At 43.1% G+C, this 27,340-nt stretch overlaps 1 protein-coding gene across 1 annotated transcript in view; it reads right to left on the bottom strand.

The window, feature by feature from the left end:
* The window catches only part of LOC308687967 (uncharacterized protein), a gene marked incomplete at its 5' end in the record, with an annotated part of 168,805 nt that overhangs the window by 63,970 nt on the left and 77,495 nt on the right, over positions 1-27,340 (bottom strand). The window contains 4 exons of the mRNA XM_081360784.1: positions 6,686-6,878; positions 7,035-7,106; positions 11,464-11,495; positions 12,453-12,584. Coding sequence (XP_081216910.1) covers positions 6,686-6,878; positions 7,035-7,106; positions 11,464-11,495; positions 12,453-12,584 — 429 coding nt within the window. The remainder of the gene's footprint in view (positions 1-6,685; positions 6,879-7,034; positions 7,107-11,463; positions 11,496-12,452; positions 12,585-27,340) is intronic.

Genomic DNA, 27,340 nt, shown 5'->3' with positions numbered 1-27,340 from the left:
TACTGTGAACAATATGTCATATATAATCATCTTTAAATGGTATAGAGTTTAATATATACAAATTTGCTTGATCTAGTCCCAATAGTCTCTGAGTAACTGAGAGAAATGCAAAAGGTGTTGCAACTGTCCCTGGTCTCCCCTACGTTTACACGACAACGATACGCTTAAAACTCAGAAGTGTTTCCTTTGAGATTTCAAAACTTTGCATTTTCAGGCACCCAAACTGACTCTTTGTTGTCGTGGAAACGAACGGCCAAACATATAAAAAGTTTAACGTTTTTAGTTGAAAACGGTGTCGTGTAAAAAGACCCTAAGACTGTGGCTGAAGCGGGTGTTTTCTATATAAACTATATCATATATAAGCTCAGTTTCATCATCAATAATAACAGTTTTCTATATAAACTATATCATATATAAGCTCAGTTTCATCATCAATAATAACAGTTCCCTTTCGTCCTGGGAACTCCAACGTGTCGTCGGGGGAGTTCCCTGAAGAATTGGGATCACGCTAGGGAGACCAATTGCCTACGAGTGAATTAAAACGAGCCAATGAAATTGGCATGCAGGATTTGCATTCCGCAGCCCGCCTACCAGCGCGGGTATAAAAAGGCGGAAGCAACGCATGCATAGTGCTTTTTGCTTCGGAGCCGACCGATTGTGTCCTCTCTGAGTGAATGAGCTTTAAGATTGTATCTATCTTACGCTCTACGAGTCTGCTGTTTCGGGAAGGGATCTCTCTGTGTTGGCGTGACGGCGTTTCAGCGACCGCGCGATTTCCTGTCTGCCGGCTGCATCTACACACTTAATTCAAAAGCTGTTTTCACAGCTGGTAAACGGTTGAGTGCGCACAGCGGGCTTGCAGTTTCCCCGCTGTGTTGCCGCGTTGGGTCCCTGTGTGCTTCAGCACAATAAAGAGAGTACTTTCTTCCTGAAAGAGCAACACGAGTGAAGATCGTGTGTTTCTGGATGCGATCGTTTCCTGTCCTCATTTGACGGCCACGTTCATTGTTTCACATGCCTAATCAGTGTGTGAGACTACGTTCGTGGGTGGTTCATATTCTCTCAGGAGTGCATGACCACGTCGGCATGTTGTTCGTCTCCCCTTTTTAAAGGCTCGAGCCGCTCAGCGTGCCGTGTGCCGTCGAGCGCTGGTTGACAGCGCGGGTTGTCACGGCAACCTAGCGCGCGTCATTCGGCGCTCAAGATGCGCGGTCAAGATCAAGACTCCGTGCCTCTATGAGGTGAGTCCCTTTGCTTATTTCCCGATCTAGTTTCTCTTCTGGTGCACCAGAGGAGGGCTACTTTGGCGAATAACATTGGTGATCTGAGGGTACAGTGAGCACGAACCACTCACTCCTCTAGCGCATCACAAACATGCTGAGACTGTGTTCGTGGGTGGTTTGTGCTCTCTACATGAGAGCATGACCACGTCGGCACGTTGTTCGTCTTGCCTGAGGGCTTGAACGCTCAGCGTGCCGTGTGTCATCGAGGCGATGGCCACGTTCACTGTCTTGCATGCCTGGTTGACGGCCATGATCGCTGTTTCACATGCCTAATCAGTGTGTTGAGACTCCGTTCATGGGTGGTTCATGTTCTCTCATGAGTGCATGACCACGTCAGCACGTTGTTTGTCTCCCCTTTCTCGTAAGGGCTTGAGCCGCTCAGCGTGCCGTGTGCCGTCAAGGCTTTGAATGGGATTTTGGTCCTTCTCATGAGGGACCAAGCATTTCATTCGGGGCCCCAGGGAGGACAGATGTCGATCGCTACATCGGAGAGAGGGCTGTTATACTCTGAAATTGATGCTGAGTTCCTACTGTAATGGTGTGTTCTCATGCTGAAGATTCAGACTTGACAGCCACACTTCCTGGGTCTAAAGTGCCTAGATGCGTGTGAAAAATTTTGGCAGTGTGGAAGCATTTTTGGTGCCAATATGGCAAGCCAAGCATGCCTAAATCTGCAGAAGTTTTTCCTCTCTCACTACCCCTGCACATTCAGTGCATGTGGGTAGTTCTGATTCGGGGTGGAGCTGTGCTTAGTGACTGACCGTGATTAGTCACAGCGCTGGCCCTCGGTCAGACGATGTCCACGCTGGTGGTCCAGAAGCGCCTCAAAACCGCCCGCTCGGAGTTCGTTTCCCCCCCGCAAAGGGTAAGGGAAACGACCCTGAGAGGAGTGACCCGGAGTATGTGATGTCTGCTCTTCGGGAGTGTGTGTCATCACACACTCGCAGTAGAATGCCCCCGCAGTAGAATGCCCACGGGCCTTCTCTGCTGTCTGTCCACAGGTGGAAGCAGGTTGGTGTCAAGTTAAAACGCCCAGACCCCGCTCTCGGTCGCTACAATGCCACCAGAGCCGGGTCCCTGTCTTCCACCTCGCTGCCCCTCCGCGGGTACGCCGGTGGTTCGGGTGGGTTTGTTGGGACGGTATCTGGAAGCCTGGCTAGCGCTTCCGGGTCCGTCCTGATGGCTCATCCGCACCATTCGGTTCGGCTATGCAATTCAGTTTGCACGCCGGCCTCCCAAGTTCAGGGGCGTCCACTTCACCCGTGTGCAGTCAGTGGGTGCCCCTGTCTTGCGGAAAGAGATCGATGTCCTGCTGGCGAAGGACGCGATCGAGCCGGTCCCTCCTGCCGAGATGAGGTCCGGGTTTAACAGCCCATACTTCATTGTACCCAAGAAAGGCGGTGGGTTACGGCCAATCCTGGACCTGCAGGTTTTGAATCGGGCCCTGCACAAACTCCCGTTCAAAATGCTCACGCAGAAGCGCATTTTCGAATGCATCCACTTTCACGTTTCGATTCTTCCACGACACAGACCGTTTCTATGGTTTGCGTTCGAGGGTCGTGCGTATCAGTACAAAGTCCTACCCTTCGGGCTGGCCCTGTCGCCTCGTGTCTTCACGAAAGTCGCGGAGGCGGCCATTGTTCCCATGAGAGAACAAGGCGTTCGCCTTCTCAACTATCTCGATGACTGGCTTATTCTAGCTCACTCGCGAGATGTGTTGTGCGATCACAGGGACATGGGCCCTCATTTATCAAAAGTGCGTACACCAAATTTCCAGCGTACACCTGGCGTACACCCAAAACCACGGTGACTTTGAGATTTATCAATATGGACGTTGGCGTACGGCATGCTCAAATCCTACGCCAGCTCAGGAGGTGGTGTACGCACGTTTTGAGTGCGGGAATGCGCAGAAAAACTATTCCTAACACCACAAAACGCACTGACAAACTAAAAGATATGATATATTATGACCCACTGTAAAAAAAAACAACAACATAGTAATTATAAACTTCAGTGTTTATTTTTGTGCAACATGGACTTCAATGTTTAAGTTGCGAGCCTGTGCGCTTCACCTGACGTTTCAAGCCTGTTTATACTTTCGCCTGGCTCCGCAGCGCGAGTCTCCGCAGACTGCGCGCGCACCTCCCCAAATGGCGTTTATACTCGACGCGCTCGCAGTTGTACTATTCTTTGAAACGATGGTTAGGCCAGGGTTAGGCCCGGCAGGTGTGCACTGTGCACGGACTGGGTTTAGTAATGAAAGGCTTTCAATGACCAAAAAAATAATTCAGACTGGTTTAATTCCCTGGTTTCGCTTTCTCTTTCTCAAAGAAGTTTCTCTTCTTTGCCGTCTTCCGTGTGTCCATGGCGTAAAATGAGGGCGTGGGGGGAGCGGAGACTTGAATATATAGGGGCGTGTTATTCTAATGACGCTCGTTTTCAGCCGCGGCATTTATCAAGCGCAGGTATTGCGTACACCTGGATTTCAAAGGTACGCACAGCTTCATAAATCAGGCGGTGAGAAGAGTGTAAGCATAATCTTACGCCAACATATACGCCCGTTTCTACGCAAGAATGATAAATGAGGGCCATGGTGCTTCGGCACCTCAGTCGGTTGGGGCTTCAGGTCAACTGGGACAAGAGCAAACTCTGCCCCGTGCAGAGGATCTCTTATCTCGGAATGGAACTGGACTCGGTCGCCCAGGCTGCACGCCTCACAGAGGAGCGCGTCCAGTCAGTGCTCACCTGCCTCAAGTCCTTTCGAGGCAGGACAGCGGTTCCACTGAAACAATTTCAGAGGCTCCTGGGGCATATGGCAGCCGCAGCCGCAGTAACGCCGCTCGGCCTGTTACATATGAGACCGCTTCAGCGCTGGCTTCACGACCGAGTCCCGAGGTGGGCGTGGCAAAGCGGTACACTCCGGGTCAAAGTTACCCCGCGCTGCCGCCAAACCTTCTTCCCATGGTCGGACCCTGTGTTTCTACGGGCCGGAGTGCCCTTAGTCCGGGTTTACAGGCATGCTGTGGTGTTCACGGATGCCTCTGCCATGGGTTGGGGGGCCACGTACAACGGGCATGCAGTCTCGGGTCTGTGGACGGGGCCCCAGCTGCATTGGCACATCAACTGCCTAGAGTTGCAAGCAGTACGTCTAGCTTTGTGTCGCCTCAAGGGGTTTCTCAGACACAAGCATGTACTGGTCCGTACGGACAGCACTGCGACCGTTGCGTACATCAACCGTCAAGGTGGTCTACGCTCCCGTCGTATGTCGCGACTCGCCTCCCACCTCCTCCTATGGAGTCAGAAGCATCTGAGGTCGCTTTGTGCCGTTCATGTTCCAGGGGAGCTCAACCGTGTGGCAGACGAGCTCTCACGGTTGCCTCCCCTGCCAGGAGAATGGCGATTCCATCCCCAGACGGTCCAGCTGATTTGGAGTGTTTTCGGAGTCGCACAGGTAGACCTGTTTGCTTCTCCGGACACGACCCATTGCCAGTGGTTTTACTCCCTGACCGAGGGGACCCTCGGCACGGACGCCCTGGCTCACAGCTGGCCCCGGGACCTGCGCAAGTATGCGTTTCCCCCAGTGAGCCTTCTTGCACAGACCCTGTGCAAGGTCAGGGAGGACAAGGAGCAGGTCCTTCTAGTGGCGCCGTATTGGCCCACCAGGACTTGGTTCACGGAACTCATGCTCCTCACGACAGCCCCTCCTTGGCCGATTCCTCTGAGGAAGGACCTCCTTTCTCAGAGACGGGGCACTCTATGGCACCCGCGTCCAGACCTCTGGAAACTCCATGTCTGGTTCCTGGACAGGACGCGGAGGTTCTAGGTGGTCTACCACAAGCAGTGGTAGACACCATCACTTCTGCTAGAGCCCCCTCTACGAGGCGCCTCTTGCGTTGAAGTGGAACCTGTTCGTCGATTGGTGTTCCTCCCGTCAGGAGGACCCCCGAACTTGCCCGATCAGAGTCGTGCTTTCCTTCCTGCAAGATGGGTTGGAGCGAAGGCTGTCTCCCTCCACCCTCAAAGTGTATGTCGCTGCAATAGCAGCGCATCACGATGCAGTAGATCGTAACTCTTTGGGGAAGCACGACCTGGTCATCAGATTCCTTAAGGGTGCTAGGAGGTTAAATCCACCTCGTGTTTTGCACTCTGTACCCTCTTGGGACCTAGCTCTGGTACTTTGAGCTCTTCAAAGTCCTCCTTTTGAGCCTTTGTCAACAGTAGAGCTTAATATCCTGTCCATTAAGACAGCGCTCCTGTTAGCATTGGCCTCTTTCAAGAGGGTCGGGGATCTGCAGGCTTTTTCGGTCGACGAATCGTGCCTAGAGTTCGGGCCGGGCCTTTCTCATGTTGTATTGAGACCCCGGCTCGGATATGTGCCCAAGGTTTCTACCACTCCCTTCGTGGACCAGGTAGTGAACCTGCAAGCGCTGCCCCAGGAGGAGGCAGACCCAGCCCTAGCTTTTCTCTGTCCCGTCCACGCCTTGCGGGTTTATATTGACAGAACGCAAAGCTTCAGAACCTCAGATCAGCTCTTTGTCTGTTATGGAGGCCAGCAGAAGGGGAAGGCTGTCTCCAAGCAGAGGTTAGCCCACTGGTTAGTGGATGCTATCACCCGAGCGTATGTGTCTCTGGGTGAGCCTTGTCCTCCCAGGTTGCGCGCTCACTCTACTAGAGGTGTTGCCGCTTCCTGGGCTTTGGCTCAAGGCGCCTCGCTGACAGACATCTGTAGAGCTGCGGGCTGGGCGACACCGAACACGTTTGCTAGGTTCTATAGCCTTCGTGTGGAACCTGTTTCCTCTCGAGTACTCGCTACGGCCAGTGGCTCGAGGGATTAGGTTGTGTCGGCTTGCTACGCCACTCCGTGCCTCGGCCGGATACGTGCGTCCTTTGCTCCGTTGGCGCCAAACGTCGGTGAGCCTTGTGAGTTCCTCCATCACCCCTCCGGTGCCAGGCGTGGCGGACCGCCTGGCGCCAGGTCTGCTACCTCTAGTAGGGAGTTGCTAGTAGACTGGGTGTTTTTCCAAGTGGTCTCTACGGTGACCCATGATGCTACGTGCAGTTCAGCCGTGTCTTCCCCTTGACAGACTCGTTCTGTCGTCCCTGTTGAGTATGCTCCCACTTCCCTCGGATTGGGACTACCTCAGGGACTGCCATATGTTTCACTACCCCAATGGGTTAGTACATATGTGTATTCCAGGCCTTGCTCAGGCAGGCTGGGCTTCCGCAGCATTCCCCCACCCCCCCTGGGGGTTAGGGCACGCTTCCCAGTGTTATCCAAAATCCACTGTGCTCCCCTGTACACAGGGAACGAGGGTTACATACGTAACCGAGACGTTTTCTATATAAACTATATCATATATAAGCTCAGTTTCATCATCAATAATAACAGTTTCTCCACTCACCAACAGCAGCAAGAGTAAAACTGACTCTGTCATTTGTGTCTGTCGGCTTCACCAATGTAGAGATGAGTTTCTCGTTGGCTTTTAACACATGGTTTCCGTTGAAGGCTAGTTCAGCTGGGCTGACTGATGATGAAGACTCTGAAATCTCTCCTGAAGTGTTGAGGACCATATTCAAAACATCGGTCACTGGACTCTAATTTATTGATCAGAAAAAAATAAAATAAAAATACTATAAATGTAAATATTAAGAAAGCCAATTAATCAGACTTGCAATGTCAATCATGTAACTGACAATTGCATTTGATTAGATTATTTTATATATAAAAACAAAATTCTCTTGAAGACTTACAGTCAAAGGAAGCTCTTGAGCTGTAATGTTCTCGATCTGCTCTAGAAGATTTTGAAGGGATTCAGTCTGACTCTGAAATCAAAATTGAGAAGACAGAATTTGACGATGTGTGAGTGATGACTTTAACCGGGTATGCTGAGTGCCTCTGAAATGAGACACAGACAGTGTTTTTTAACAAATTTCTTTAACAAATTATTCAATGACATATATTTTTTTTAAACATTTGTCGCCACCTACTGGTGGAAATGAAAATACTTTTCTAAAGGTGCTTTTCTGTATTTTGCTCGCTACAGTGGACAGTGTTTGTATCCAAACCAGAGGGTTGTTCCATAAAACAAGATTAGAATACATCCAGGCTTATTTTGGTTAGTCAGACTTATTGTCGGTGGATTCTGTTTCATAAAGCAAACTTAAAATAGTTCAAACTCAGTTACCCTGGCAACTTATGCTGGGAAACTAGCCTGGTCCAGGGCAGGCTAACTGTCAGGCTAAGCCTCAGCTGTTACACAGATCATCTAACTCTGACCGACAAGAACACAATGATATTACCACTGACACTCTCTCATACCATTATTGGACTTTATTAACCACTATTAGTCCAAAAATAAATACACAGTATACAGTAAATCAACTTAAATAAGGCAACAATGATAAATTAGACAATATAGACAAATATATATATATATACAGTATATATATATATATATTAAAATATATATATAAAAAAAATTTATATATATATATATATATATATATATATATATATATATATATATATATATATATACACTGTATTTATAGATATAGATATATAGATATAGATAGATAAATAAATACAATATATATACTACAGGTTTTCTTTTTTTACTGGCTGAATGTTTTGTGCCCAAGATTTAATTAGATTGTTTTAAAGATTTATGAATACATTTCTCTCTGGTTTTGTTTGGCAGCTGTAGTACATGTTTATGATTATTAGAAGAACATTAGAACACAATCTAAAAAAAAAGCTTATTAAAGCAGAAGTTAAAATCATAAAATTAAAAATAAATAATTACAAAAGCACAGTATAAATTTTAACTGGTAAGATGAATCTGAGCTTAGTAATTGACAGTATATTAACCTACATTTGATTTACCCCATTACAATAGTCACTTTACAGTTATTGCTATCATAAAAATACACTTGTAGGTTTAAAATTCTAAATAAGGGACATCTAATGTCCACCTAACAAATATTTTAGCATATATATATATATATACTTTATTATGTACTTTATTATGTCTTTCAATTCAAACACATTTAACACAATTATACAAATGGACAGTTCCTTTAAAGACATCATATTTTCCCCCAATAAATATTCCTTATTTTTCCTTCTACTTTTTTTCTTTTGTGATAATACCCACCAACACATAGCCTAAAAAAACACATGATTAGAACAATAACCAAAAAGTACATAGTTAGGCACTTTTACATATGATTTAAGGGGGAAAAGACAAAAAACAATAAATAAATATTAATAAAAATTTTACATTCACATATTTATATCAAACTCTTATAATGACACATAATTCCTAATAGTTATTCAAGTAATATTATTTGAATATCAAATATTCAATATTAAATAAGTAAATAAATAAAATAACAAATAACTAGAAATAAAAGGGAGGGAGGATTATATAAAAATGTAGTTAATGTAGGCTAATATATATTCCTTTATTTTATGGAATATTATTTGATTTTAGAGTTGCACATATCTTTTCAAAATGTATACATTTGCTCTTAATTTCATGTTATCCTCTCCATAGTGTACTTTAGAAACTAAATCTACTCATTTAAAACTGGGGATTATTGCTTTCTCCAAAAAAATATTGCATTAAATAATTCTCAGCATTCTAAATAAGTATACGTCATCTTTATTAAGTAGCATAGGTCCTATACCCAAAACTATATTTTGTATCTTTATATATTTAGTTTCTTAAAATAAACTTCCCTGAATTAGGCTATTTCTGTTCACTGAAGTACTTCTGTTCGCTAGAAGTTCACTGCAACTTATCCAACATCCTAAAGATAAATTATTATAATTAGAAGATATTTCTAGTGTTATAAAATATTGCATATTAATTTTCCAAGCAAAATGTATATTTTAGTCAGAAATATTGCGCTCCTATTTGGCGCGCAGCAGCGCTCGTTCAATATGAAGATTAGCAGCAAAATGGATACATTAGCACGACTTTCTAACATTTACAGATGGAGAATATAACTGTAAAATGTAAGTTTTGCACTGAGGGGGAAAAAATACATGTCACAAACGCATAAAACAGCACAAAATATACGCTGTTTGATGGTGGATAGATTTGATCCACGATCGACCTCTAGGGCTGCTTCAGAAACGCGTGCACACGCAATTATCTAGACTAGATAAACCTGGATCAAATTACTGAGATTGCGTGAGCTTCAATTACCTTTTATGGAACCACTTTAGCCCCAACTTATTTGTTAGGCTCATTCAAGTCCGGTTTTGGAGTTTAATCCCCGCTTTTCTAAGTGTCTTTTATGGAACAACCCTCAGTGCCGGCCCGAGCCTTTTGGGGGCCCTAAGCAGAATTTGATTTGGGGGCCCCCTCCCACCACGCGTAGTTAAAAAAGTTTTAACTTTTTCTTTACTCTTTTACTAACTCTTTGAAACTTCATGTCACTTGTTTAAGTTAATTAATATGTAAAAAAATAAAATAAAATAATATATTTACATTGGTCCAATGGAAAATTGTGATTTTCAGTTTATACCTTCTGTTTTCACTTTGCCTCAAAGTAAGTGTTATGCCCTCTATCACTGAAAAAATATATACTTTGGATTAACTTAAAACAATTGATGTAATTTGTTAGAGCTATTTTTTTTAGATTTTCTCAAATTGTATTTATGATTTAGGTAAAACCATAAATTTTGATTTAATGTCAAACCAAAATTATAATTTTTTTTACTCAAGAGTAAAGCTGCATTATGCAGCGTTGCCGATTTCTTCGCTGTTTTCTCGCTTTTTGCTCGCGGGTTTCTCTATAGAGCTCCCCCTACAGCTTCGGAATAGATATTTGACAACACTGTCGTCAAAACTCGTTGGCTCGTCCCATCTTCTCCCGCTGGTCATGTGCATTTGTTTTCAAAGAACCTGGCGAACGCACGGAGCCATGTCCACTGAGGTATGTAATACACAGAAGGCTAGCATATAAATGTTTAGATAGTATATGTGTGCAGTGCCATAAAGCAGTTTGTTACATCGCGAGACCTGATATCACGCAATACTTCCTGATGCTGCGGCCGGCGGCCCAAAGTTGCAAGGGTGGTTTTTCGTCTCACAGGCACTCGAGGGGTGCGAGAAGACCACCATTCAACCCAAAAACAGTCATATAACCATTCCAATGACTCCGAAGCTGTTCGGTTAAGATAAAAAAGTTACTTAGTTCACCTTTAAAGTGAATGAGATAATTAAGTGATTAATTGAGTGATGATTGACTATTATTGAAGACACCTGATGTTAACAAGCAGAATCACTGAAGGAGAAAATCACAAATTGTAAGTTACCGTTATGGTGATCAGTGTTTGCTTTAGTTGGGCTCTTGACTCTTATATGTTTACTTTAAATTTTGTTTGGCTGCTGTATCTGAGTTATAACTGACAGATGAACAAAGAAAAAAAAGTGATCTGATGATGTTGGTTATAAATAAATAAATACAATTTGACAAAATATATAAAAAAAATTAGCTGTAACAAATTACATACATTTTTTTAAGTTCATTTTTTTCAGTGCAGGGGGTGGCCAGGGGGCCCCAAGCAGCAACTTAGTTCGCTTATGCCTCGGGCCGGCCCTGATCCAAACTAACAAACTTTTGTCACAGAAGTACTGGAATAAAAGTTTAAGTTTGTAAAAGAAGTAATGAGAATGTGTGGTTGAAATGGACAGCTTTGTGGACAGCTTTCTCTGCACATTAAATCCCCCATATTGCCAGCAAACAATGAGAATGCAGAACAATGATGATGACAGAGAGTATAGGCTTCAAAGCTATTGTGGACCCACTTACCCAAAACCCTGGTTTGGCAAATAAATGAATGACGGACAGTTACGTATTTCCAACATTTTATTATGTAAGCTTTATGTTACTCCTCAAATAACAAGGGAATTTGTAGTAATTTGTATTAATTAATTAGCGAGTCCACAAACTCATTCTTTCAATTGGCTTTTGTATGCAGAGTATTCACAGCTTATATGGACTGAATGCCCCCATAAACCATCAGCAATTATTAGAAAAGCGCATTCATATTTCAGATTACACACATATCTAAAATGCACATGTTATTGCACTGCTTCAGTTTGGACTATTATTGATAGGAGCTGTGAGTCTCTACAACTTCAATTTCAGAAACTCAACTTACGTTGCGTCCTTCCAGCGGCTTTATATTCATACCTGCAATGACAGAAATCAGCATGAAGACAATAATATAATAAACTGCAAAACTTTGAAAAATTACTATTTTATTAAGCAGCAATTTCAGCAAGATTGTGGATTCAGCAAGATTTCAGTAGTGTACCTCCTTCTGCGTACCCCCTCTCTTCCGGACTTCAGTCATACCTTTTCCATTAAGGGAAATTCCAATTCCAATATTTGCCCCCTAAATTTATTTCCCAGTGCTTTTTTTTTTTTACCATGCATAACTTTATGAAATAAAAAATGTTTTCAATGAAAAATGTTCAATAGAGCAATATGCAATGACGGAAAAACGAAGTGATACTTTAAAATATATTACACTAAAACCAGTAAGTCACTGTCTTCTCAATGAGCGAGTCATTGAGTCATTCTTACATTCAGTAATAAAGCAACTAGCTGTATTTATAAATGAATCATTGAATGATTGACTCACAATTCTTTTCAAAGCTGCAGAATTGTTTACGAAACACATGTTGTGTCAGTTTTAACACATGTAGTGAGTGTGCTCAGGGACAACATATGTTGTGTCAAATTTAACACAATAAATGTGTGTGTAAGTAATTTTAACACACAAATTGTGTCATTTAAAAAAATAAAGCATATATTGCATATAAATAACTTTTTACACGCTAGAAAAGAAACCTTTTACACACTAATGTGTTATAGTTACACAACTTGTGTCAGATATGTGTCACATGTGACTGTAGTCGGTGTGTATTTGCCAGAGTCACTTCCTGTGTTTTTATAACTGAGTGTTTGGATGAACACTTAAACGTATTGTTAACTTGTTTTTATGTCCAGTGACGTTTAATAAAGATAATGCATGTTGACACGAACACTCGCCGATGTATTCACATAAACACAACACAATTAATCACTAAAACTAGCACATACAGTATATTTTTTGAAAAGTTCGCATGCTACTTGATCGCTCACCGGTGCATTTTGACTGGCTGTTGCCGTAGTTACTGTAACCCAGGTTACATTCGCAGGTGTAGCCGCCTGGATGATTTCTGCACACTGCGTTTGTGCCGCAAACATCTGGATCTTTATTACACTCATCAATGTCTGTGAGAAAGAGAGAAGACCGGATTATATAACGCTTTAAAACTCCATAATAAATATAGTTCATGAAATTATATTCTAGGCCTATTTATTTATGGATTTAAAAACCATCTGTGCATTCAGATTTCTTCTCAAGACACTCATTGATATCTGTTGGGGAAACAGTTGGTATTAATCATAGTATTTTAATCATTGTAGTGGACTCTTATCCCATAACCCTTACGAAAAGAAAATACATTTCCATATATTTTTGATCAATATATTAAATGCTTTAAATATATATACCTGTACATACTAAAAGCAGGTTTAAAACTTGCCCCATTGATGTCAACAGGGTGCAAATTTTAAATAGGCAACACCGATTTGTCGTTGTTCTCTGTATTGACAGCACTCCAAATTTACAAAAAAATGAGCTCAATGTTAAAATTGACCGGAGTTCTCCTTTAATATGATTGTAAGCTCGCACTCGATAAGCCCAAAGTCCCGTATCCGACCAGCGCGGAAGGTCTCTACGTGTTACTGTCTTTTCTCGTGGCAAAGTTTTTTTGATTAAATGAAATACATTTGGAAATGTATTCTCGCATTATTTCATCTGACTCCATAAATGAAAAGGTTTTAATGATATCTGTGGATCATTAAATGTGAGCGAATGTTTGACTATTCTTTTTAACTCTTTAATGAAAATAATGTCAAAGTCAGTTAGAATAATCAAATGTAACAATTTATCATGTCAGGTAAATGTATCATGCCAATTTCATTATCAATTCAAAGATAATCGATACAAAACATCAAATGCTCTGGAATAAAGAGAAGAGATGCGAACCCGACATTATACATGAAGCTGAGAATCTCACTGTCAGCCTCTCAGGCTAATCTGAGATACAGAAAGGCCACGGTCTTCTCGTTGTATTTCAGTATATAGACAGAACTTCTTTCACATGGAAACATCTGCTAACAATGGGAATTTACATTCAGTGTTGACACCTTTAGGGGGGTAGGAGACCATTATTTTGTCTAGAGACCACCTTCCTTTGTGTGCCAGCTATCTCTAAACTCTTAAAAACCTTATAACCTTTTGTTTTACTTATTTGGAAATGAGATCTTTGTACCAGTCACACTAATGGCAGGAAAAAAATATATAAATCATTGATTCTACTTTGTTATATTTAAAAATTTTCTTTCTATAAAAGCCTACTGATATATACGCATGAAAAAGTGAGGGTACACTTGAGATCATCACTGTTATAGGCCTATATAATTCCTAAAAAAAATGACCATGGGAAAATTCTGACATTTCAAAAATTCAGACATTTCAAATGATACCAAACATGTATAATACTCGATGATAATTATCGTCATCAAACCATATGTATTTTGGGGTAATTTTCATGTGGTAAGATTCTCAGCATGAGAGGGGTCAACTTTCCTGTGAACCACCTCGGGCCCTATTTTAACGATCTGAAACGTCTCGGTTACGTATGTAACCCTCGTTCCCTGAGTAGGGATCGGAGACGTTACGTCGGATGACGACGAATGGGGTTTCGCTTAGAAAGCCTATCACCTTCGAGTATATAAAACGAGCCAATGGCAATGAAATGCCATGGGTCTGCGGAATTCGCATAACGTAGGTCCGCCCCCTCTGGGGGTATATAAGGAAGTACGCCGGTAACATGCAGATATGTCTTCGCTGAGGAGCCGAGACTGAACTCAGGTGTTCCCAGCGGTACAGCGGAAGTGGCAGGGAGACGTAACGTCTCCGTTCCCTACTCAGGGAACGAGGGTTACATACGTAACCGAGAACGTTCCCTTTCGTGTTCACTCCGAGTTACGTTGGATGACGACGAATGGGGTCCCCAGTCTAATCACGCCACCTCGGCTGTCTTCCAGTGCCCTGCGTAAGTCTGAGCTCCCTGTTGTGAGACTAGCACGGACGAAGGAGTCCTACTTAACACAGGAATACCAAGGTACACTGGGAAGCATATCTCAGAGGAAATATGCAATTATGCCCAGTCCGAAGGGGGGGGACTTGGAATACATATATGACCCAGAGGGGCTGCATATGGAGTATCACTGGGGTGTCCAGCCGCAGGTGGAATATTTCAACCCCAGGGGTGGCAAGGTGGCTTGCCGAGGGAAAGACACATGCTCAGAGAGGCTTACAGTGGAAATACACATGTGGGGGTCGCCCAGAGGGGGAACCATGCACATGGAGGCACCTAGCCAAGCGCGAAAGCTGCCAGTGGCATAACTCTGGCGTTGACGTCGTCAGTGCTGGAGGAGACTCAGGGCTTATTAGGCTCACCTGAGGAGAATATCGCACGTATCCCATCCGTGGAGAAGAATGGCGAGCAAGCGAAGACACCTGAGCAGAATCTAGTACCGGCTAGTTGAAGCGAGTACATGAGAAGAAACTGGCTCCACTCGGAGATTATAGAATCTCGCGAATGTGTTAGATGTCGCCCAGCCTGCAGCTCTGCAGATGTCTGTTAGCGAGGCGCCATGCGCTAGAGCCCAAGAGGATGCCACACTCCGGGTGGAGTGGGCCGTCACACCAAGGGGGCATGGTCGACCTTGCTGCTGGTATGCCAAAGCAATGGCGTCCACTGTCCAGTGGGACAACCTTTGCTTGGAGAGAGCCTTTCCCTTCAGCTTCCCACCATAACAGACAAAGAGCTGGTCTGAGGTCCTGAAACACCGCGTTCGGTCTACGTAAGCATGGAGGGCGCGCACTGGACAGAGCAGTGCCAAGGCTGGGTCTGCCTCCTCCAAGGGCAGCGCTTGCAGGTTCACTACCTGGTCTCGAAAGGGTGTGGTAGGAACCTTGGGCACATATCCAGGCCGGGGTCTCAGGATCGCGTGAGAGTTAGCCGGCCCGAATTCTAGGCACGCTTCGTCAACCGAAAATGCCTGCAGGTCCCCTACCCTCTTGATGGAGGCCAATGCAACCAGGAGCGCTGTCTTAATTGACAGAAACCTAAGCTCTACTGATTGCAGAGGCTCAAAGGGAGCACTCTGCAGGGCAGTTAAAACCACTGAGAGGTCCCAAGAGGGTACGAAGGGAGGACGAGGAGGATTCAGTCTCCTCGCTCGCCCTCAGGAACCTGATGATCAGGTCGTGCTTTCCCAGAGACTTACCATCAACTGCGTCGTGATGTGCGGCAATAGAGGCAACATACACTTTCAGGGTGGAGGGAGACAGCCTTCACTCCAACCCTTCTTGCAGGAAGGAAAGCACGACACTGATCGGGCATTTCGAGGGTTCTTGATGTTTAGAAGAACACCAGTTGACGAAGAGGTTCCACTTCAACGAATAGGCATGTCTTGTGGACGATGCTCTAGCGGAAGTGATGGTAGCCACCACCGCTGGTGGTAGGGTACTCCAACCTGCCTCGTCCCATCCAGGAGCCACAAGTGGAGGTTCCAAAGATCGGGACGAGGGTGCCAAAGGGTGCCCCGTCCCTGAGAAAGCAGGTCCTTCCTCAGCCGCGTGACCTCCTCATGCACATCCGGGAAGAAAGGTATTGGGGTTGGACGCCGACGGGGATCGGCGGCCGCACCCAAAAACCAATCGTCCAGCCGCGAGCGCACTGGGTCGGGTGGCGGGGACTGTTGATTTAAGAATCTTGCTTTCCCCTGTTGTTTAATTTCATGGAAACAGACACCAGTGATTTTGCCAAAAGATATCTCGTATTTATTTAATTAATATAAAACATAGGAGAGAGAGACATTGGACTAGCGAAGATCTAATTCAGCTGCTCAGTCATCTTTCCATTATTTCCATCTCTTCTCTAATTTTCGGACAAACAGGGCTTGGTTTTTATATCCCTGACCAAGGAAAAAAACTACATCTCCATAGGAACACATACATTCAGCAGAAGAACATGTGGTTTCCATTAACGTTGGAATGTATTCCCCTTATACTATGCTTAATGAAAAACTGCATATACATTTCAGTCCAAAGTCTCCCAAAGTCTCTCCCACATATTCACAAAATACAATGTGTACAAATAATTATGAATGTATATAAAGAGTATAAAAGAGATACATAATACTACTGATTACGAATATTAATGAAAGGTAAAAAAAAGTAATAATAATACTAAAAACAAGTAATAATAATACTAAAAACATTAAATGATGAAATTTGAGTCTTCAGTCCCTCCACTGGAACTACGGCCGTCAGTTCCACCATCATTCCCAGGTGGCCAACCTATAGAAGTGATAGTGAGGAGGAAAAGCAGACCAAGAAATAGATATAAAGAATAGAAGACTAGAAACAGAAATGAAAACAAAACAAAAAGTAAAGAACAAAGAACCCCAACCCATGTTATGTCCCCGCATACTATGTGTCATTTAACATCTATGTGTATGTATTTAAAAATAAACCCCAATCATCTAAGAAAAGAAAAAGTAATAAGTCTTCTGCCAGTGCCTTGACTCGTTAATTACTTAACTCCTCAAGTTCCTGGCCAAAACAACAAACTAAAATAAACGTTGATGTTAAAGGATCCTATCCCTTGGGGTAGAAAATCAGTAAGCGGGTGTTCATTGTTTGTGAGGTTGTGTTTTGTATGTAGTGTAGAATGTGTAAAATCTTCTATTTCACACCGAATTTCCCGTTCCCGGTTCTATCCATTTGGTTAGTAATAACCAATTTAACAGGTTTGGTACTTTTCTTCCTAGTGACACATATGATGATATTTATTGCTAACAGAATCACCAAGACTACTACCATAGTCAAAACTATCCATTCTGACCATGACAGATTTCATGGAATTTTAGTTAATTTTGTCTCAGACATCAATTTAGCTATTCCATTCGCTACGATGACATGACCCATTGCTTGAATTCCCTCCTCTTGGGCTGCCTTAACACTTCCTTTAACTCTCTTAACCATTTCAAAGAGTTCATAATTCCTCTCCTCCACCAAATCATTATTCCACCACTGTGCCTCTAACTGCAACAATTGCACATGTGGAACATGAATTCCACCCAAATAAAGAGGATAGAGAATCTCAACGCAAAATGGATCAGGAGGAATTGGACATAACTTCCCTCCGTAAATCATATTTTCCATTATTCCATCATGTAATATGCACCACTGTGCTTCTGACACCTGCCATGCACCTGTGGCTTGATCTAAAGGAACTACTTCCCAAACTGCAGATCCATTAAGAGATAAACTGAACATTGTAGAGCATGAGCAAATTACCCACTCATGTTCCTCAACACAACAGTCTGTGGTAGAAATCATTGGTGTATCACCTTCAGCCCAATATCCATTCTTTCCTAATCTAATTACTGAATTTCCTTGTCTAACCCCCATTGATTGGAATTGTCTAACTGTCATAATATTACGTTTCCCATATTGAGGCCATACCATAAACAAGGGTAATGTTCCAGAACCTGACAACAAATTTTCATTAATGACAATTTTAATTAATGGAACATGCTTAGCAGAAGTCAAATTAAGTTGATTACCGAAAACCACTAACACAGATTCCACTATTCGCTCAGGAATTTGACCCATTCGAATAACTTGAATATCCTCTACCATTTGATCCTTCAAATTTTGAGCCAGAAATAAACACGCTGCACGATGCGTCTCAAAATTAGATGACTTTGTTAATGCATCTGCCAATTCCTTCGCTGCGTTATTAAGATGCTGACCCGCTGCTATAATATGTAGAGAACCTTGAAGAGCCTCAGTGAGTCCTTTCCCAGTCATTGTTCCCACCCACTGAGTATATTTGCTTAATTGATTCATTTGAGCAGTATTACTAATTGAATTGACAGAACCAAATACCCCCGCTATATCTCCCCATATACTTCGAGATTTACGATTTCGACTTCTCAGAGGATCTTTAGAGGTATAATATTTAATTTCTTTTTCCAACCAACTCCGTATTTGTGTGAAATTTCCACAATAGGACTGATCAAAAACAGTAAGAAGAGATATCAAGTTATAATTAATGCGTTGTCGCACCATATGGGCTTCATTTATCAAGGTTTTGGTTTCTTTTGCTAACAAGATACCATGAGCTGGTGCCGTAGTCGTATTTGGGCAAGTATTAGCTTTGTTTGTCTTTTCCGCAGAAAGATAAAAACACCGTCCAATTTCCCCAGTTTCTAGTTCAGTCTCACAATATTCATTTGCATCTTCCGAATGCCAAACTCTTATGTAATTTCCCTTGAATCTGGTTGTCCCTGAGGTAGTATCCCTTAGAAACCCCTCACATGGCAACACTATGGGATAGATACAGCCTTGGGCTAGTGAATCCCATATTGTAAGCATGTGGGTCCGATTCAAAATGAAGTTCATTTCCACATTAGTAGATGTTATGAGGTCTAACCCCACAATTTCACATTGTTCTTTTGAACAAATTTCTCGTCTTTGAGCACTACCAGAATACCCCCCATCTTTCACCGGCCAAATTATTCTGCTTTTGTAACATTGATGATGAAAGTTACATCCACCATAGATGCCCTCACGATATTTATGAAGATCTTTATCATTACGTGGCACCCAATCCCATAATCCCCATTTGGAAATAAAGGGAAGAGCAAAACGTTGGCCTGATTTCAGAGTTGCATTCCTTGAACTCGAGGAGTCCATAAAGCCTGGCTTCCTTGGTAAATGCCAAGTAAAATGAAAAATAAGCATACCATTGTTGCTGGGTATCGAGAATAACTTGCAACCATCTCTAATCAATGTCAATGGAAATGATCCCTGAAATGGAAGCAGAGAAATAATTAAACATCACTTCTTTATTCCCAATCTTTAAAGCTAATGGATGAACAGTGCTCAATATCAGGCCATAAGCCATCATTATCATTTTGTTCATTCACTAAGCAAGGTTTAACTTGTGACCAATGATACCATCTATCTGTTCCTACACCCTTCCCTTTAAGGCAAACACTTGTATCGGTTGTTAAGAGTATCTCATATGGTCCCTCCCATCTAGGCTCTAAACCTTTCCTAGCAATGCGTTTGACCATAACAAAACTGCCTAACTCAGGAATGTGTGGAATATCAGTAGTGGTATGTTTTTCATCCCATTGCTGTTGAGCTTCTCGCACTTTCTTGTTATTGTCTTTGGTAGCTTTGTCCAGCATTGTTAGATAGCGTCGTAACTTCTCTTGGAACAAAGTAGAATCTCCTCCTGTTCCCGCAGGTGGCGGAGCATCAGGAGGTAGGACCATTGCTCTTCCAGTCATCAGTTCAAAAGGAGTTAGTCCTGTTACTCTGTTTGGAGTTGCTCTCAAGTTCCACAGAATAGCAGGTAATAACTTATGCCAACCTTGGCCAGTTTGCAGAATGGCTTTGGTAAGAGCGGTTTTCAACGATCTGTTCATTCGTTCTACCATGCCTGAGCTTTCCGGATGGTACGAAATGTGAAACTTCTGTTTGATCCCCATCAATTTCATTGCTTCCTTCATCAGTTTTCCAGTGAAGTGAGTTCCATTGTCAGAATCAATTTCATATGGAAGACCCCAGCGAGGAAAAACTTCTTCCACCATTACTCGTGCTGCCGCTTCAGCTGTGCAAGTTCTCGTAGGGAATGCTTCCACCCACCTAGTAAATCTGTCCATGATTACTAGAATGTATTGGTACCCTCCACTGGGTGATAAAGGTCCTGTGAAATCGATTTGGAGGTGTGTCCATGGACCTGTTGGTCTGGGTGCATGTGACATTCGCACCTTTACAGATTTTCCCACATTTGCTTTCATGCAAATTAAGCATCTTCTACAGTAATCATCAATGTCTCTCATCATTCGTGGCCACCACCACGTCTCGCTGATTTGAGCTTTCATTGCTTTTGCTCCAGCATGCACTTTTCCATGATACAGCTGCATTAGTTCTCTTCTTGTTCCAATCGGCATCACCACTTGTCCGGTTGGAATTCTCCAAATGCCTTGATCATCCTCTTTCGCTCCTGCTTTTATCCATTGTTCTTTCTCTTCATCTGTCTCTGTTTGATATGACAGAAGATGGCGCTCAGGATTATCTTTGCTGTTTTCCTGTACCATGGTAACAGGAGTAAGAGGTAGTAAAGCTGCTTCTCTAGCTGCTGCATCTGCTGCCGCGTTTCCTTGACTTTCTTTGGACTTGTCTGATTGATGTGATTTTACTTTGATCACGGCTGCTTCTCTTGGTAAGTGACATGCTGCAATCAAGCGACGAATTATGGAAGCGTGTTGTATTTCGCTCCCGCTGCTAGTGATAAGTCCACGTCTTTTCCACAGAGCAAGATAGTCATGGACCACGCCAAAAGCATAACGACTATCTGTGTAGATGTTGACTCGATCTCCTTCTGATAGTACAAAAGCTTCCGTAAGTGCCGTGAGCTCAGCTACTTGTGCTGAAAATTGCCCAGGAAGAGCTCCTTTCTTCACAACAGTTCCATCAGCTTCCACTACAGCCCATCCAGTATGTTGTTTTCCATCAACGTAATAACTGGATCCATCAACCCATAACTCTTTATCTGGATTTTCAAGAGGGATTGGATTAACAGGACCATGGCTTTCCTCTTCTACTTGTTTTTCACACTCATGTGGTGTTCCCTCATGTGGTTCTAGCATCATTGTTGCAGGGTTAAGGGATGTGTCTCTGATTATTTCCACTCTCAAATCCTTGTTCAACAAAGTTGCTTCCCATTTTGCTCTTCTTGCGTCAGTTATGGTCTTGATGTTTGTGTTGTTCAACAACGTCACTATACTGTGTGGAGTGTGAAGTATGATGGTTTGTGCTCCTATCAAATTTTCCACAGCATCCACTGCCCATGTGGCACCATCGAGAGCTTGTATACATCGTGGTTGACCAATCATTGTGACAGGAATCTTTGTGGAAAAGTATCCAACTGGTCTGTATCGATCACCTGGTTTTTGACACAGTACTGCTGAGTAGGTCTCATTTCCCACCCTGGTCCACAAATGGAATGGCAATCGTCCATCGGGAAGTCCCAAGGCTGGGGCTGATGTCAGTTTCTCTTTCATAGATGTAAATGCTTCCTCAACTTCTGGTGTCCAGGTTATCTGCTCCACTCCAGGCACTCAAGTCGATGAGAGGACTAGTGATGCTGGCAAAATCAGGTATATACTGGCGACAGTAGTTGAAAAGTCCCATCACCTTCCGTATTCCTGTAACTGTTAGAGGTTTTGGGAGTTGCCGTAATGCCTCTACACGCTCTGTTGTCATTCTCCTTCCCTCGACAGATATTTCTTGGCCCAAGTAGATAACCTTGGTTTTGGCCAACTGTGCTTTGTCGGGGTTGACTTTGAATCCTCCTTTCCTAAGGGCTTGTAGGACAACATTCAGAGCAAATATATGGCTGTTTTCATCTGGGCTTGCAATCAACAAGTCATCAACATATTGGATGCAAACACTCCCTGAACTCTCAATTTCAGCTTTTCGCTCCGTTAAGAACTGATCCAAAGTTCTATGGAATACCACAGGAGATAGATTAAGCCCTTGTGGGAGTCTGTTCCAGACAAACTGTTTTGCCCCCACTGTGAAGGCCAATTTCTCTTGAGATCTTTCGTCAATAGGTATAGACCAGAAAGCCGACAGTACATCTAATACTGTGAAAATTCTTGCGTTTCCTGGAATATCATTCAGAATGGTGGCTGGATTGGCCACAATAGGATGCGGTTTTGGTGTTACACTGTTAAGTCTTGTGTAATCGATGGTTAATCTCCATGAGTTATCCGATTTCTTGACAGGCCATACAGGACTATTAGTGGTTGATGAAGATTGTCTGATGATTCCTTCAGCTTCCAAGTCTGCCACTATCTCTTCCACAGCTTGTCTTGCTTCAGGTCGGATAGGGTATTGTTTATGAGGGGCATGTATCGGTCCCTCAGTAACAACAGGGTCAATGTTGGCTTTACCGCAATCCAATTTGTGTTTAGCCCAAACATCTGGATATAAACTGCACAGAAGTCCCCACACACCATCATTTCCCCAATCTCTGATAATTGGTTTTGCCGTACCAACAGACGTTAGATTACATGTGCGATCTTCGTGTGGTATTATCCCAGCTGTTGTAGCGATTTGACGACTGTCGGTAAATATGATCATGTTCAACAGTGGAAGAATGTCCATGCCAATAAGGCTTCCTTGTGAATTCGGCCCTACCCAGAAAGATGTCCATAAGACTTCATCTTCATGTATTTGCAAAGGAACTTGTATACTTTTGCGAAATTTAGTGATACCTCCTCCAACTCCTTCAACTTCCATAGTTTCATCTGTTGTAGGTAGGTTCAGATCTGTTATCGAAATCGCTGCTCCTGTGTCAACCAAAATGTCACATGGGTGGCCCCCTATCAATGCATTGACGAAAAGGCGATTGTCTCTTTTCTTACTAATACAGGGGGCCGCTGATTCCTATTGCGGATGCATAATTCCCTCTATGAGCTGACGGACTTGCGCTTCAGTCCACGTCTTCCCTTGAGAGGTTTCATCATTTTTTTTCGCACTGACTTGTTTAAATGATGGACCTTGACCTTCTGCTCCACCTCCTTTAGCCCAACAATCTTTTATTGAGTGGCCACGCTTTCCACAGTTGGTGCAGAAAATCATCCTCTTCTTTGTGTCCATGTTGTATTGAGCTGTTGCCACTCCTCTTCGATTTGGCTTGTTTCCTTCTTCCTTGTTTGATCTCATAGCCATCTCTAAACGCCCAGCCCATTGTAAAATCTGATCATATGTCTCACCTGGATTGACTCCAAGTGATAAGGCTTGTTGGTATTTTGTACTAAGTCCATCCACAAGTGTGTCAGTGAACTGTACATCATCTCTGTCAGGTTGTTTCTTAGCACAGAGAGCCCATCTCTCGTAAGCATTCCACTTACGCAGAGCATATTCATCTGGAGATTCATCATCCTTTTGCTTAATCAATGTCACTAATGTGAAAGGAATTTTTCCAGTCCCCAAGATTTCTTGGATTTCTTTTCGAAACACATCTAATGCTTGCCAAAGACCCAGGGGTCGCCCCTGGTCATCAACCCACAAATTTATCCATTGGGCTGTGGTTATCGAAGCTGGCAAGCGTTCCCATCTGTCTCTTGGGATTTTAGCTTTCACAATGGTGTGTATGTCTTTTAATGTCATTTGATGTGCTTCAACCAGAGAGTCTAATTCTCGCCAAAACTCTGTGTTTGGATCTTGTCTCTTCAGAGGAGGCAAGGCTGTGAGAATGGCTTGACGTTCTCCTGGTGTGAATGGTCTCCCTTCTGTCATCATTTCAGATTGTAAGTCTTCCCTTTTAACAACAGGTGAAGAAAATTCAGGACCGATCTTGTCAACTGTGATCATGTCGTCATCTCTTGTCTCATCATCCCAGTCAGATCCATAATTACGAGCTGGTGTACATCGCAACATGTCTCTGTCTGGCTGGGCTGATTTAGATCTTGTTATTATTGGAGCTGCTTGTGCAGATGCAATGTACATCTTGTCAACTGGACCTCCATTTGATCTCGAAGGTTGAGACTGTGTCACAGGTTTAGATGAACTTGTATATTGTTCGGGCAAAGCTGGATAGATTGGTTTATAAGGAGGAGGCGTTACTGTGGTTGCGGATTTCACTGGTGGTTGTGAATATTTTCTTTCCGCTTCAGTTATTATATTTGTCCAATCTGGATCAAACGAATCATCATTGGTTGTATTTTCTCCATCTGAACATTTAATAGACATGATTTTGTTCAACTTATTAAATGCTTCGATTTGAGGCTTCATTACTTCAGCAAATGGAACTGGACCGCCATTTATATCACAACAAATTCCACCTTGCTTTACAATCCAATGAGCTGCCAGTATTGGAAATGCTTGTGATTTTATCTTGTCTTTTTGAGACTCGAACCAGTGTAACTGTGCATCCATATTTGCATTTATGTCAAGTCCTTTTTTTAAAAGCTTAGCTTGTTTCTTGTTCTTTCTTTCAAGGTACCAAGCCGAAATTGTTCTGCTGTTGCAGTCACTTTCTGCCATCTTGCAAAGTTACTTTGTGCTGCTCAGAACAGCAGGGATGTGTGTGTCTGTGAGTGTGTTTCTCTAAGGGTGGGGCTATGGTACTCTGCTTCTCTCTCGCTCTCTCTGTATATTATGTGTGTGCGCTCAGAACTGCAAGCCTATGTATGTGTGTGTATGCATATGTGCATGTATGTATGTGTGTGTGTGTGTGTGTCAGAGGCTACCCTTCTTCTCTCTCTCTCCCTCCCTTCTCCAAACTACAGTATATGTGTGTGAAGGTATGGAGCAAATTCTGAAGGGAGGGGCTGCCTCACTCTTTCTCCCTTCACAGAACAAAAGAAAATTTTATAGAAAAGTTAACTTCAATGTTTTTCAGTATTTTTGTTTAGTTTCCAGTTAACTCAAAACAATTTTTTTTATTATTTTTTAAATATTTGTGAATTTTCTCTCAGATTAATTTCTTGTTTTCTTTTTCCTTTTTTTTTCTTTCTTTAAGCTTACTCTGATCAGTATCCTCAAAATATTTGAACAGCTTTACGGTCAAAGTTGGAATGCACGCGATCCTAACTATTTTAACTCGTATTACTCCAGCGTGTTAATGTTTTAGAGTTTTTCCCTGCCATCGTTTTAAACAGACTCGCCACACTTAACCGCTCATGTCAATCGAGCTTTGCTTGTGTTTCACCTCCTCGCCTCGAGTACGAATCTTCCGTGTGTTGGATATATTTTAGAGATTACTCTGCCATCGTTTTAAACAGTCTCGCCATTTATCCAACCACCAATCAGTGACAACCAGCAAATAATAGTTTTACCGTCTTACAGCTAATTCTCCCAAATTTTTGACTAGATGGTCTTTTTTCTAAAAAAGATCCTTCTCAATCCCAGCATATCAAATAACTTTAGAGGTTTACTTTTCAGAGAACCTAAATAAGCCAAATTAAATTGAATTATTTTTATTTTTTTATTATACTATGTTTTATATTCTTTGGCAAAACCACAGGCTCCTTAAACAACACAGTTCTTTTTAGCAGTTACAGTCATTGTCTCTAATCATCAGGCAGACTTAGAACTTTTATATAAAGGAAAAAGTCTTACCTTGAGACATTATTTCTGGATATACTATCTTGTTCCTCGTGACGCCAAATTGTTGATTTAAGAATCTTGCTTTCCCCTGTTGTTTAATTTCATGGAAACAGACACCAGTGATTTTGCCAAAAGATATCTCGTATTTATTTAATTAATATAAAACATAGGAGAGAGAGACATTGGACTAGCGAAGATCTAATTCATCTTTCCATTATTTCCATCTCTTCTCTAATTTTCGGACAAACAGGGCTTGGTTTTTATATCCCTGACCAAGGAAAAAAACTACATCTCCATAGGAACACATACATTCAGCAGAAGAACATGTGGTTTCCATTAACGTTGGAATGTATTCCCCTTATACTATGCTTGATGAAAAACTGCATATACATTTCAGTCCAGCAGCACACTCAAGTCCAAAGTCTCCCAAAGTCTCTCCCACATATTCACAAAATACAATGAGTACAAATAATTATGAATGTATATAAAGAGTATAAAAGAGATACATAATACTACTGATTACGAATATTAATGAAAGGTAAAAAAAAGTAATAATAATACTAAAAACAAGTAATAATAATACTAAAAACATTAAATGATGAAATTTGAGTCTTCAGGGACCACTCGAGCCCAATGGCCGCAGCTGCCCGGGAAAGCATGGCCGTCATCTCGGGATCAGACTCGGACAATGCTGGCACACCCGAAGGTGGCAGCACAGCCGAATCCTCACTTCCCGAGGACTCCTGTCCACCTTGTGATGCAGCGATCGACATTGCATCCTCTTCTGGAGCGCCAAACGAGATTCGCAGGGCCTCCGTAGAGGGACCAGCGGTCTCAGTCCGGACACTCGCGGGTACCAGCGCTGCAGAGGGGGGTGTGGACCGTGGACGAGTCGGCGGTTTGTTCCACACCGTTACCCTCAGGTCACCCCGGCCACCAGCTGAAGTACAGCCTCCCGGGGAGACCGTAGATCGGGGTGTGGGTAGGGGGACTCTCGCTCGAGTGAGCTCATTGAGTCTCGACCGAAGCGCGGAGATGGTCATGTTCCCACAGTGAGAACATGAATCATCCACAAACACTGCTTTAGCATGATCAATGCCCAAACACACAAAGCAGCGATTGTGCCCATCAGAATTAGACACATTGCGACCGCAACCAGAAGTGCACGGGCGAGGCATCTTTAAAAAGACGTGCCGCGTGCAAGCTCTTTTGTGAGAGGAAAAACTCTGCGGATGTTGAAGTGGCCAGGGAGAAACACACTATCTGTCAGATCACTGATCAGATCAGCAGGGTAATGTGCACTCGCTGGAATCGCCGTCACACCAACACCGGAGAGTTCGCTCGTCTAAAAGATGAAGAGATAAAGAGTAACTCAGGATTCAGGTTTCTATGTGGAGTGAAGAATAGCTCTCGGCTCTGAAGCGAAAACATATCTGCATGTTGCCGGCGTACTTCCTTATATACCCCCAGAGGGGGGCGGACCTATGCTATGCAAATTCCGCAGACCCATGGCATTTCATTGCCATTGGCTCGTTTTATATACTCGAAGGTGATAGGCTTTCTAAGCGAAACCCCATCCGTCGTCATCCGACGGAACTCGGAGTGACCACGAAAGCGAACACAAGTATCAAGCGCGAAACGCAAGTAACTTTGTGGGCGGGTCTCGGGCGATGTTGCTAATATACCGACGGTATAAATGACTCTT

Source organism: Scardinius erythrophthalmus (genome assembly GCF_964197995.2).
Source record: "Scardinius erythrophthalmus genome assembly, chromosome: 3".
Lineage (NCBI taxonomy): Eukaryota > Metazoa > Chordata > Actinopteri > Cypriniformes > Leuciscidae > Scardinius > Scardinius erythrophthalmus.
Note: the sequence above shows the minus strand (reverse complement) of the source record. Positions and strands in the feature narration are given on the sequence as shown.